The 10,624-nt window shown below is 44.8% G+C and overlaps 1 protein-coding gene across 1 annotated transcript; it reads left to right on the top strand.

Annotated features, from left to right (window-relative positions):
* Positions 1-3,365: 3,365 nt before the first annotated feature.
* Positions 3,366-10,266, top strand: LOC119303134 (DExH-box ATP-dependent RNA helicase DExH3-like). The gene is made up of 19 exons (XM_037580222.1): positions 3,366-3,735; positions 3,851-4,005; positions 4,108-4,195; positions 4,298-4,528; positions 4,740-4,835; positions 4,942-5,130; positions 5,219-5,378; positions 5,475-5,605; positions 5,735-5,905; positions 5,982-6,254; positions 6,486-6,680; positions 7,336-7,539; positions 7,750-7,819; positions 7,891-8,039; positions 8,276-8,584; positions 8,664-8,723; positions 8,833-8,985; positions 9,073-9,183; positions 9,526-10,266. Exons 1-19 carry the CDS (start codon positions 3,523-3,525, stop codon positions 10,012-10,014), a joined length of 3,447 nt encoding a protein of 1,148 aa, XP_037436119.1. The 5' UTR covers positions 3,366-3,522; the 3' UTR covers positions 10,015-10,266.
* Positions 10,267-10,624: the final 358 nt, after the last annotated feature.

Below are 10,624 nucleotides of genomic sequence, written 5' to 3'. Positions count from 1 at the left end.
AGCCATCGATCCTTTTGTCGATCACGCAGCGGAACTCTCAATGAAAGCACCAATGTTGGTGTCAAAACCGGCGGATCTCGGGTAGCGGGTCCCGAACTGTGCGTCTAGGCCGGATGGTAACAGGAGACAAGGGACACGATGTTTTTTACCCAGGTTCGGGCCCCCTCGATGGAGGTAAAACCCTACTCCTGCTTGATTAATATTGATGATATGGGTAGTACAAGAGTAGATCTACCACGAGATCAAGGAGGCTAAACCCTAGAAGTTAGCCTATGGTATGATTGTTGTGTATGGAGTTGTATCTCTATCGACTAGCCTGGCCTCGGTTTATATAATGCACCGGAGGCCTAGGATAACAAGAGTCCTAGCCGAATACGCCGGTGGGGAGAAGTCCTTGTCTTGATCGCCAAGTCTTGTGGAATCTTCCTTGTATGCGGTAGCCGTCCGAACTGGCCCATGAGTATACGGCCACGGGGTTCCTTGGCCCAATCTAATAGATCGGGAGATGACGTGGTGAGTACCCCCTAGTCCAGGACACCGTCACCGACGATCGAATCTCGGGCAAGTAACATACCGATGACAAAGGGAACAACGTATGTTGTTATGCGGTTTGACCAATAAAGATCTTCATAAATATGTAGGAGCCAATATGAGCATCCAGGTTTCGCTATTGGTTATTGACCGGAGACGTGTCTCGGTCATGTCTACATAGTTCTCGAACCCGTAGGGTCCGCACGCTTAAACTTCGATGACGATTATATTATGAGTTTATGTGTTTGATGTACCGAAGGAGTTCGGAGTCCCGGATGAGATCGGGGACATGACGAGGAGTCTCGAAATGGTTGAGACGTAAAGATCGATATATTGGACGACTATATTCGGACATCGGAAAGGTTCCGAGTGATTCGAGTATTTTTCGAGAGTACCGGGGAGTTACAGGAATTCGTATTGGGCCTTAATGGGCCATACGAGAAAGGAGAGAAAGGCCTCAAAAGGTGGCTGCACCCCTCCCCATGGGCTGGTCCGAATTGGACTAGGGAGGGGGCGCCCCCTTCCTTCCTTCTCCTTTTCCCTCCCCTTTCCTTCCCTCCTACTCCTACTACTTGGAAGGGCTCCTAGTTTCTTCTCAAAAAAGGAAGGGCTCCTAGTTCTACTAGGAAAGGGGGAATCCTACTCCCGGTGGGAGTAGGACTCCCCTAGGGCGCGCCATAGAGAGGGCCGGCCCTCCCCCTCATCCACTCCTTTATATACGGGGGCAGGGGGCACCCCAAAGACACAACAATTGATCATTGATCTCTTAGCCGTGTGCGGTGCCCCCCTCCACCATAGTCCACCTCGATAATACTGTAGCGGTGCTTAGGCGAAGCCCTGCGTCGGTAGAACATCAGCATCGTCACCACGCCGTCGTGCTGACGGAACTCTCCCTCAACACTCGGCTGGATCGGAGTTCGAGGGTCGTCATCGGGCTGAACGTCTGCTGAACTCGGAGGTGCCGTACGTTCGGTACTTGATCGGTCGGATCGTGAAGACGTACGACTACATCAACCGCGTTGTGCTAACGCTTCCGCTTTCGGTCTACGAGGGTACGTGGACAACACTCTCCCCTCTCGTTGCTATGCATCACCATGATCTTGCGTGTGCGTAGGAATTTTTTTGAAATTACTACGTTGCCCAACAACACGTTGATGCATTATGAGACCTAGGCATGTCAAAAAAAGAGTGCCAAATACATAGGTCTTTGAGATGCAACTGTTTCAAGAACGATGGTGTTTTTTTTTGCAATGGCCCTAATATTTCTCCCATTGAGCATATGGATAGTTCTTCCATTCTTAGTGCATGCAATCTAGTGTTCCGAGCACACCCGGGAACCCACTTGATTCTCCAAGTGCCATGAGCCTTGCTATGTATGTGACATTTGGTTCTTTCAAGAACTCTGGTCCAAACACCTTTACCTCTATGATAGCAAATCTGATCATGGCTTAGAGACATGTGGTTTTAGACATCCGGAAGTACTCATCCCACAAATTTGCGACCGTGTCGTAGAAAAGCAGCCACATAATAGTCGTGCACTTGTGGTAACCAGAGGAACCCAATGTTTCTAATGACATCCTTCTTCAATTTTAAAGTAATCATCATAGGCCCTGACACCTTGGTAAATGCGTTTGAAAGTAGTTGTCATACAACATCATATGTCCCAGTGTCGAGGCCTCTTTTGGTTCATAGGATAGGATTAACGTAGGAATATGAATTTTCTAGGAAATGAGATGACATGTATCTCAAATCCTATGAGTAGGAATAGGAAACGAGATGTCATTTGGTTGACACCAAAGGAATTTTTCCATTGAGTCTAGGCTCATTTTTATTTTCCTACGAAATGTGGAGGATAGGAACCAATCCTATGTAGGAATAGAAATCCATTCCTATGAACCAAAGGGCTCTAAAGGAAAAAATCCTATAAGAATTCTATCCTCTAGAATTCCTATGAAATTCCTCCAAACCAAAGGAGGCCTCAACCCTTGAAGTTGAGAGCATGCTCCGTTGCATACTATGTATCTTTAAGAATCGTCTTCATCATCGTCGTTTGATCACCATTCGACGAATCCATGAACTCGGTGTAGAAGCAATCCTCGTCCGAATTCACCGTGTTTGCTTCAAAGTAAACAACGAGAGCGTCGATTTTTTTTCTTCTATGCCTTTGGCCGAACACTCGCCGGGTGTGGTGTCCGTAATGGATTGGGGCTACCTGGGAGGCAACTGGATTGTGGGTGGAACGACGGCGTAGGCAAAGTTGGGCGGCCGCTTGGGTGGAGCAGCGCAAGTTCGACAAGGCCTTGGCAACGTTCGAAGTGGTAAAACAACGATGTCGGAGTCCGGGAGCATGAATATAAAGCACATGGGGGGTGGATGGAGTGAAAGAATGAGATCTTTGGATAGGGTTTTCAGGTTAGCCGGGGTGTCGGAGTCTGACATGGCGGGCGTCCAGACTGTCGCAAACCTCCTCCAGTTTGGTGCTGATTTTGGGGATTTCGGATGACATGACCGGTTCAGACAATTATGGTGACCGTCGTTGGATGGCTAAATGTGTCGGACAATTTGGGAGAGGTTTTTGTTTTTTATAAGAAACCGAGAGGATTGTTTTTTTAATGAGAAGAGAGATGTTTTTTTAGTGGAAGAAGAGAGAGTTTTTTTTTTTGAGTCGAAGAGAGAGAGGTTGGTTGATCCGGGCAGGAGCTGCGAACGGTCCGGAACGAGTTTTTTTTTTTCCTTTCAGAAGAATGATGCACAGGCCCATTTTCACAGTCGAGCCGTAAAGAACCGAAGGCCGCCATTCTTATGGCCCAGTAAGGCAGCCCCGTGGTATCACAGAAGGACCAGCCCAAGCTTGAACGGTGGGAGCCAAGCCGCCGCCTCCTCCCCCCTTCCCCGACGCCGGCGTCGCCTCACTCCCCCCATCCATCTCTCTCCTCTGGTCATGCCCGCGCCGCCGCAGCAGTAGAGCCCAACCAACCAGCCAACAGTAGCATGCGCCGCGTCTTGCGGCGCGGGCTGGGCATCCTCCTCGTCCCACTCCCTGGCCCACTCAGCCGGCCGCCGCCGATCCCTCTCGCTGCTCTCCTCCTCCTCCCGCGCCGCCTGGATGCCTTCTTCCGACGGCCCTTCTGCGACTACAGCGGGGGCCGCGCCGTCGAGCAGTTCTCCGACGACGAGTACGACCACGAGTACGAGGACCACCGGGTATACTCCACTCCCGCCGGGCCGCACATCTTATCTATGCCGCTCGCAGAAAAAAAAATCTTCCTCCCTTTTCTTCGTCTCATCCGCTGCCTCTCACACCGAATGCTAACCGCAGCCGTCGTCGTCGGTGGCGAACATCGACGAGTGGAGGTGGAAGCTGAGCATGCTGCAGCGCAATGCGGAGGAGCAGGAGATCATCTCCAGGGACCGGAGGGACCGCCGGGACTATGACCAGATCGCCAACCTCGCCAAGAGGATGGGGCTCTACAGGTTCTGTACTGTAATTTCACCTACCCCCAGTTCTTAATTTCATAAGCAGTCACAGAAATGTTGATGAATCTTTCGGGCGGTGCTGCCTCTGTGGGAGGACAGTGAGCTGTATGGGAAGGTTATTGTTGCGAGCAAGGTCCCGCTGCCGAACTACAGGCCGGACCTGGACGACAAGCGCCCGCAAAGAGAGGCGAGTCCATGCAATCCAATGGCAAGATCGCACATCGTTCTCTTATTGCAAATGCATTTGATTTGAATGGTGTATGTGTTTGCTGTGCATCGAAACAAACAGGTGGTGATCCCACTAAGCTTGCAGAGGAGGGTTGAAGGATTTGTGCAGGAGCACCTTGACCGTTCGCTCTTGCCATTTAATAAAGACGGTGGCAAGTCAGAGAGTGGTTCTGAGAAAGCTGAGCATGTGAACTTGGATGAGAAGCAGGATCCTCTGCTCGACGAGTCGGTTATGGAGAAGATCCTTCAGAGGAAGAGTCTTAGGATGCGCAATTTTCAAAGAACTTGGCAGGTATGATAAAATCCAAACAGTATCTGAATGCCGCATAGCTTTATTTCTGTTCTTTATAGCATACAGCTTAATTTATGTTAGAGGGAAGAAACAAAGGCATGATTTACAAATTCCTTCTGAGCCATTTCTTATATTTTCATTTATATGTCTGTACGCGAGCTTCTGATTCATGGAAATATTGGATGAAGCTTTTATCTGCTTGTAATAACAGGAATCACCTGAAGGCGCTAAGATGGTAGAATTTCGGAAATCACTCCCAGCATACAAGGAGAAGGAAAGGCTTCTAGCAGCCATTGCACGTAATCAGGTACACTTGTCTGGGAGGAACTTATGAGATTTGTGCACTCAGTGGAAAAATGTCTTGCAATTCCCTTCTGTCCTTCTATTTATCTGACTATTCCTGTGCTTGCCAGGTTATAGTTATTTCTGGGGAGACAGGGTGTGGAAAAACAACACAGTTGCCTCAATTTGTGTTGGAGTCAGAGATAGAATCTGGTCGAGGGGCCTTTTGTAACATAATCTGTACACAGCCACGAAGAATATCTGCAATGGCTGTTGCAGAAAGAGTATCCACCGAAAGAGGAGAAAACCTTGGTGAATCGGTAAGATGGAACTTCCGATTTGCTACCTTTGTTATTGTAGCCCATATCCATTGTAATTTTTGGCATACAACACTAGCTTTTTTAATAGGTTGGCTACAAAGTTCGATTGGAGGGAATTAGAGGAAAAGATACACATTTACTTTTCTGCACCAGTGGTATTTTACTAAGACGATTGCTGAGTGACCGAAACTTGAATGGAGTATCTCATGTATTTGTTGATGAAATACATGAAAGAGGGATGAATGAAGGTTGTGTCTCAAGACCTTATTATTTGCCCTTATGATAGTTTTGTTCCCCATTTAACTCATGACAGTAAATAAATTATTATTGCTTTGGTCTGTCAGATTTCTTATTGATCGTTCTAAAGGACCTATTGTCACGGCGCCGCGATCTAAGGTTGATATTGATGAGTGCTACTTTAAATGCGGAACTGTTCTCAAGTTATTTCGGAGGAGCGCCAACTATCCACATTCCTGTGAGTTGTTATTTTTTCAAATGTAAATTATGTTACTCTATATACATAATGCTCATCTGCCAGCTTGTGCACCTCTGGTATAACTGTGTAAGTGATCTTGCATCCATTGCATTCTTGCCTTGAATTCAGGGATTCACACATCCAGTGAGGGCGCATTTTCTGGAAGACATATTAGAGAGGACAGGCTATAAGATGACAGCAAGTAATCAACTTGACGATTACGGCCAAGATAAAGTGTGGAAGACTCAGAGACAGCTATTACCAAGAAAAAGGAAAAATCAAATTACTACACTTGTCGAGGTACTTGTTCTATATAGAGATTAATGACTGCAATTATTCCTCAACATTCTTCAGATATTGTTATTGTACTATGCAGGATGCCCTTCAAAATTCGAACTTTGAAACCTATGGCTCAAGGACACGTGATTCTCTGGCAAACTGGAATCCTGATTGCATAGGGTTTAATCTCATAGAGGCTGTTCTGTGCCACATATGTCGCAAAGAACGAGCTGGTGCAGTTTTAGTTTTTATGACCGGATGGGATGACATTAGCTCTTTGAAGGATCAACTAAAAGCGCATCCGTTGCTAGGCGACCCAAATAGAGTGTTACTGCTTGCATGCCATGGTTCCATGGCTACCTCTGAGCAGGTAATTGATCCTAATTTTGCATTTCTTATTGAAATGAGATTGCTTTGTGATGCTAATTGTGTTGCTGGATCTGAGATACCTCTTCTATTGTGTAATTGCATCTTATATACACAGATTCACCTTGTTTACTAGTTCATTGATGGGCATATACCATTATATCCGTAGCATCCTGTGTGCATCGTATAATTATTTGCCATTCACATCTATATTTAATATTATGTTTTTCCGCAGAGGCTAATATTTGACAAGGCACCTCCTAATGTTCGGAAGGTAGTACTTGCCACTAACATGGCAGAGGCAAGTATTACCATAAATGACATCGTTTTCGTCATGGATTGTGGAAAAGCAAAGGAAACCACATACGATGCTCTAAACAACACTCCCTGCTTGCTCCCCTCATGGATTTCAAAGGCTTCTTCCCGTCAGGTAATCCTTATCTTCAATTTTTCAGTCTCTTAGTCACCAGCACTTTCTCTTCGACTCAATCTTTGGTAAATGTCACGTACTTGGACCCACGTTCACCACCAGCTTCTTTCCATAGCTCAAAGTAATGCTTCCCTTCTGTATGTTATATGTTGACCAGTGAGACTCTTGTCTTTGCGAGTTCTGTATCTTTGTGTTATTATGTTTGACCGTCTCTTTGTCAGCTATTTACCATGTTTATAGGATTTGCCTTAATATGGGGTTTCTGGTCATTTGTGGTCATAACTTGAAGAAATTTGGCCCATTGGTTTATATCAAGTCAAAAGGCCTATCTTCTTAGCAGAACCCTATTATTTTCTTGTGCTTGGTTAATAATAATGTATTCCTCAACAAGCACGTCAATGTTCCCGTTCCTCTCATGAAGTTGTTTTAGTCAAAGCATCCTTTTATTCTGCTTCGGTGGTCAATATATACTTATCGTTGGTTACAAGCAAGAAATTTTCTAGCAATGAATATTTTTTTGTATAACAGCGAACCTATCTTGACCGTAACAGTCTTTGGTTGGGCGATATGATCACACTCAATAGTCAATACTTTTGTTTACAAATCATCGTTCTTTGCTACAATTCTCATGTTTTCCCCCAATATCTTCATGCAGAGGAGGGGCAGAGCTGGTCGTGTCCAACCTGGAGAATGCTATCATCTCTACCCCCGATGTGTATATGATGCATTTGCAGAGTACCAGCTTCCAGAGCTTCTTAGGACTCCTTTGAATTCACTATGTTTGCAGATAAAAAGTTTGCAGGTTGACAGCATTGGGGAGTTTCTATCAGCTGCTTTGCAGCCTCCAGAACCACGAGCCGTATGTTTTGAAATCATAATTAAGCATTTGGATATTCCCTTTCTCTCTTTGCCTTTGCGTCTACATGATTTAGTTCTATCTTGGTACTTTTGACATTTGTTGGGCTCTTACACGGCTTATAACTCTATGAGTTATTGTTTTAAGTAGGCAGTAAAGGGTTCAGTTTTATCCTTTTCATTTTTGTGTTCTGACCACATGATAAATATGTAGGTCCAAAATGCAGTGGAATTCCTGAAGATGATCGGATCATTAGATGAGAACGAGAACCTTACTGATCTAGGTATGCCTTATATTCTGATTTCTTCCAAACTCTACAGAAATGTTGGCACTGAAACATATTCAACTTTGTAGGAAGATACCTCTCCATGCTTCCAGTTGATCCGAAGTTGGGGAAGATGCTTATAATGGGTGCAGTTTTCCGTTGCATTGACCCTATACTTACTGTGGTTGCTGGATTGAGTGCCCGGGATCCTTTCCTGTTGCCACAGGACAAGAAAGATGTATGACTTAATTTCCACTGTCTGACTATATCTTAATTACTAGTTTTAGTTTTGAAATGATTCTCTTACCCATGAATTTTGTGATAAAAGTTAGGAAGATCTAAATACCACCAATACGTACAGTCGTACACACGGTGGCTGTTAGCTATGCATTGACTCTGTTCCGTTCATTCCCAAGCCTTAGTTTTTTCATTCAGCTAAGAAGGCTTACCTTACAGTTCTGTCATTTTTATTAGTTGGCAGGAACTGCAAAATCAAGATTCTCAGCGAAAGACTATAGTGATCATATGGCCCTTGTACGAGCTTATGAAGGATGGAAGGATGCTGAGAGGGAAGGATCTGGTTATGAGTACTGTTGGAGGAATTTCCTTTCTGCTCAAACACTACAAGCCATTCATTCTCTTCGAAAGCAATTCAGCTATATCTTAAAGGACGCCGGTTTGATAGACTCTGATGCAAATACAAATAATAGTTTGAGCCATAATCAATCATTAGTTCGTGGTGTAATTTGTTCTGGACTTTTTCCTGGGATATCATCTGTTGTGGTAAACAGCCGCCAACAATTTCCCTTGCATTTGCATTACATGGAAGACATTTCAATTAATTTTTAGCATTCCTTTGCAGCATAGGGAAAACTCCATGTCCTTCAAGACCATGGATGACGGCCAAGTTCTTGTTTATGCTGTAAGTGCATACAGGAGCGTCCTGAAATGCTCATGTCCAATGCCCCGTTTAATACATCATTTTTCAGACATGTTGATATCTGAGTACTCTGACATTAAGGTTTGTTCAGAACTCCGTGAATGCTAAGTACCAGACCATCCCTTATCCATGGCTGGTCTTTGGTGAGAAGGTGAAGGTAAATGCTGTCTTCATCCGTGATTCAACTGGAGTATCAGATTCCATACTGATCTTATTTGGTGGTGCTGTTACAAAAGGAAGCGCGGTATGTTGAGTATTCTGTCAAATGCTTTGTCTTTGTATTTTGCATTTTTTTGCTGCACTGATCTATGCCTTCTAACTTGTCTTATAGGCTGGGCATTTGAAGATGCTTGATGGTTACATTGATCTATTTATGGATCCCAGCCTGTCAGAGTGCTACTTGCAACTTAAAGAGGAACTTGATAAACTTGTACAGAAGAAGGTAAAGTGCTGCAGCCAATTAATTTGGAAGGCGTTATACAAATTTCATCTCACAAGATATTCTATCTGAGTCAGCAAATAATAAGTAAAATAAACATTGGTGATACTTTAGGTACCAAATTACAATCCTCTGCCATTTCGAGTAGCTAACAAGGGAAAGTGATTATACTATTTATCATGTTGTTACCTCTGAATATAAAGCATGTGTTACTCTATAATATACGTGTCACCAGTAAGAAATTAAAAGCAAAGTTGTTGAGTATCCAATTTACTTATTTATTGTCTACCATGTCTGGTGTGTATACTAACTGTGCTTGTAATGTGGCAATTTTCCCAAATCCAGCTTGAAGACCCAACCTTTGACATTCACAAGGAAGGCAAATACATTTTATTTGCTGCACAAGAGCTTGCTGCAGGCGACCTATGTGAAGGAAGGTTTGTGTTCGGCCGAGAAACGAGCAGAGCTAGGCTTCGGGACAACGAAGACGGCAAAAGCAACATCATAAAGGATGGTATGAACCCAAAGAGCCTGCTGCAGACCTTGCTGATGAGGGCAGGCCACACGCCTCCAAAGTACAAGACAAAGCACCTCAAGACCAACGAGTTCAGGGCCATGGTGGAGTTCAAAGGGATGCAGTTCGTCGGGAAGCCGAAGAGGAACAAGCAGGTCGCGGAGAGGGACGCCGCGATAGAAGCGCTGGGATGGTTGACACAAACGTCCGGTACGAAGCTCCAGGATGAGGGTGACGACTCCCCGCTCGACCTGACCGATAACATGCTTAAGCTGCTTTCTAGACCAAGGAAACGGACGAGAAATAACCCGAAGAAATGATTTCTGCAAGGTTAGGTTCATCAACCCCTGACAGTTAACTGACACCATTGTCTGTTGACGGTATTGGATGCACTGTGCCCCCAGAAAGATTCTCCACAGAGCTTCCGCAAGTGCGTCAGACTTTCAGCCGTCTTATCATCTGCCTTCTGGTTGGATTTGTTCTGAGCCATGTGTTTGATACTGTGTTATTTACCATCACCGGGGGCGAATTGAAACTTTATCATTCTATAAATTTGAATAAGATTTCGTATAGCGTATCAACGTATATATGTATACAATACCACTGAAGCTGAGATTTGTATTTGTTCAGGGGAGGAAAGGAAACCTCTGGATTTTGTTCCACTCCGTTGGTCCTCAAGGCAACCTGTCTTGGGTATGAGGCGGTGAGCAAATGCATTCAAGTTGAGTGTTTTTTTTCATTGAAGAAAAACATGGGTTGAGTATTTCTGTCCGCAAGAGAAAACTTGGGTTTGAGTTTCTCGTCTAAGAAATACAGTACTACAGTGTACCAACTTTTAAGTCTGGTTCAGGTTATGATGTTAGAAGGCAGCGTGGAGCGAACCGGTGACGATGGCATCCGTGAGGAGGTGGCACAAGGAAGGCAGAGTGG

This window comes from Triticum dicoccoides, chromosome 5A, assembly GCF_002162155.2.
Source record: "Triticum dicoccoides isolate Atlit2015 ecotype Zavitan chromosome 5A, WEW_v2.0, whole genome shotgun sequence".
Lineage (NCBI taxonomy): Eukaryota > Viridiplantae > Streptophyta > Magnoliopsida > Poales > Poaceae > Triticum > Triticum dicoccoides.
This window is presented reverse-complemented; position numbering and strand designations above follow the sequence as displayed.

Excerpts from the sequence above, each read along its gene's own strand:
- LOC119303134 (XM_037580222.1), top strand. The coding sequence starts at position 3,523 with ATGCGCCGCGTCTTGCGGCGCGGGCTGGGCATCCTCCTCGTCCCACTC. Across the intron at positions 8,585-8,663 it reads CTGGGATATCATCTGTTGTG|CATAGGGAAAACTCCATGTC; the intron begins GTAAACAGCCGC and ends ATTCCTTTGCAG. Across the intron at positions 8,986-9,072 it reads CTGTTACAAAAGGAAGCGCG|GCTGGGCATTTGAAGATGCT; the intron begins GTATGTTGAGTA and ends CTTGTCTTATAG.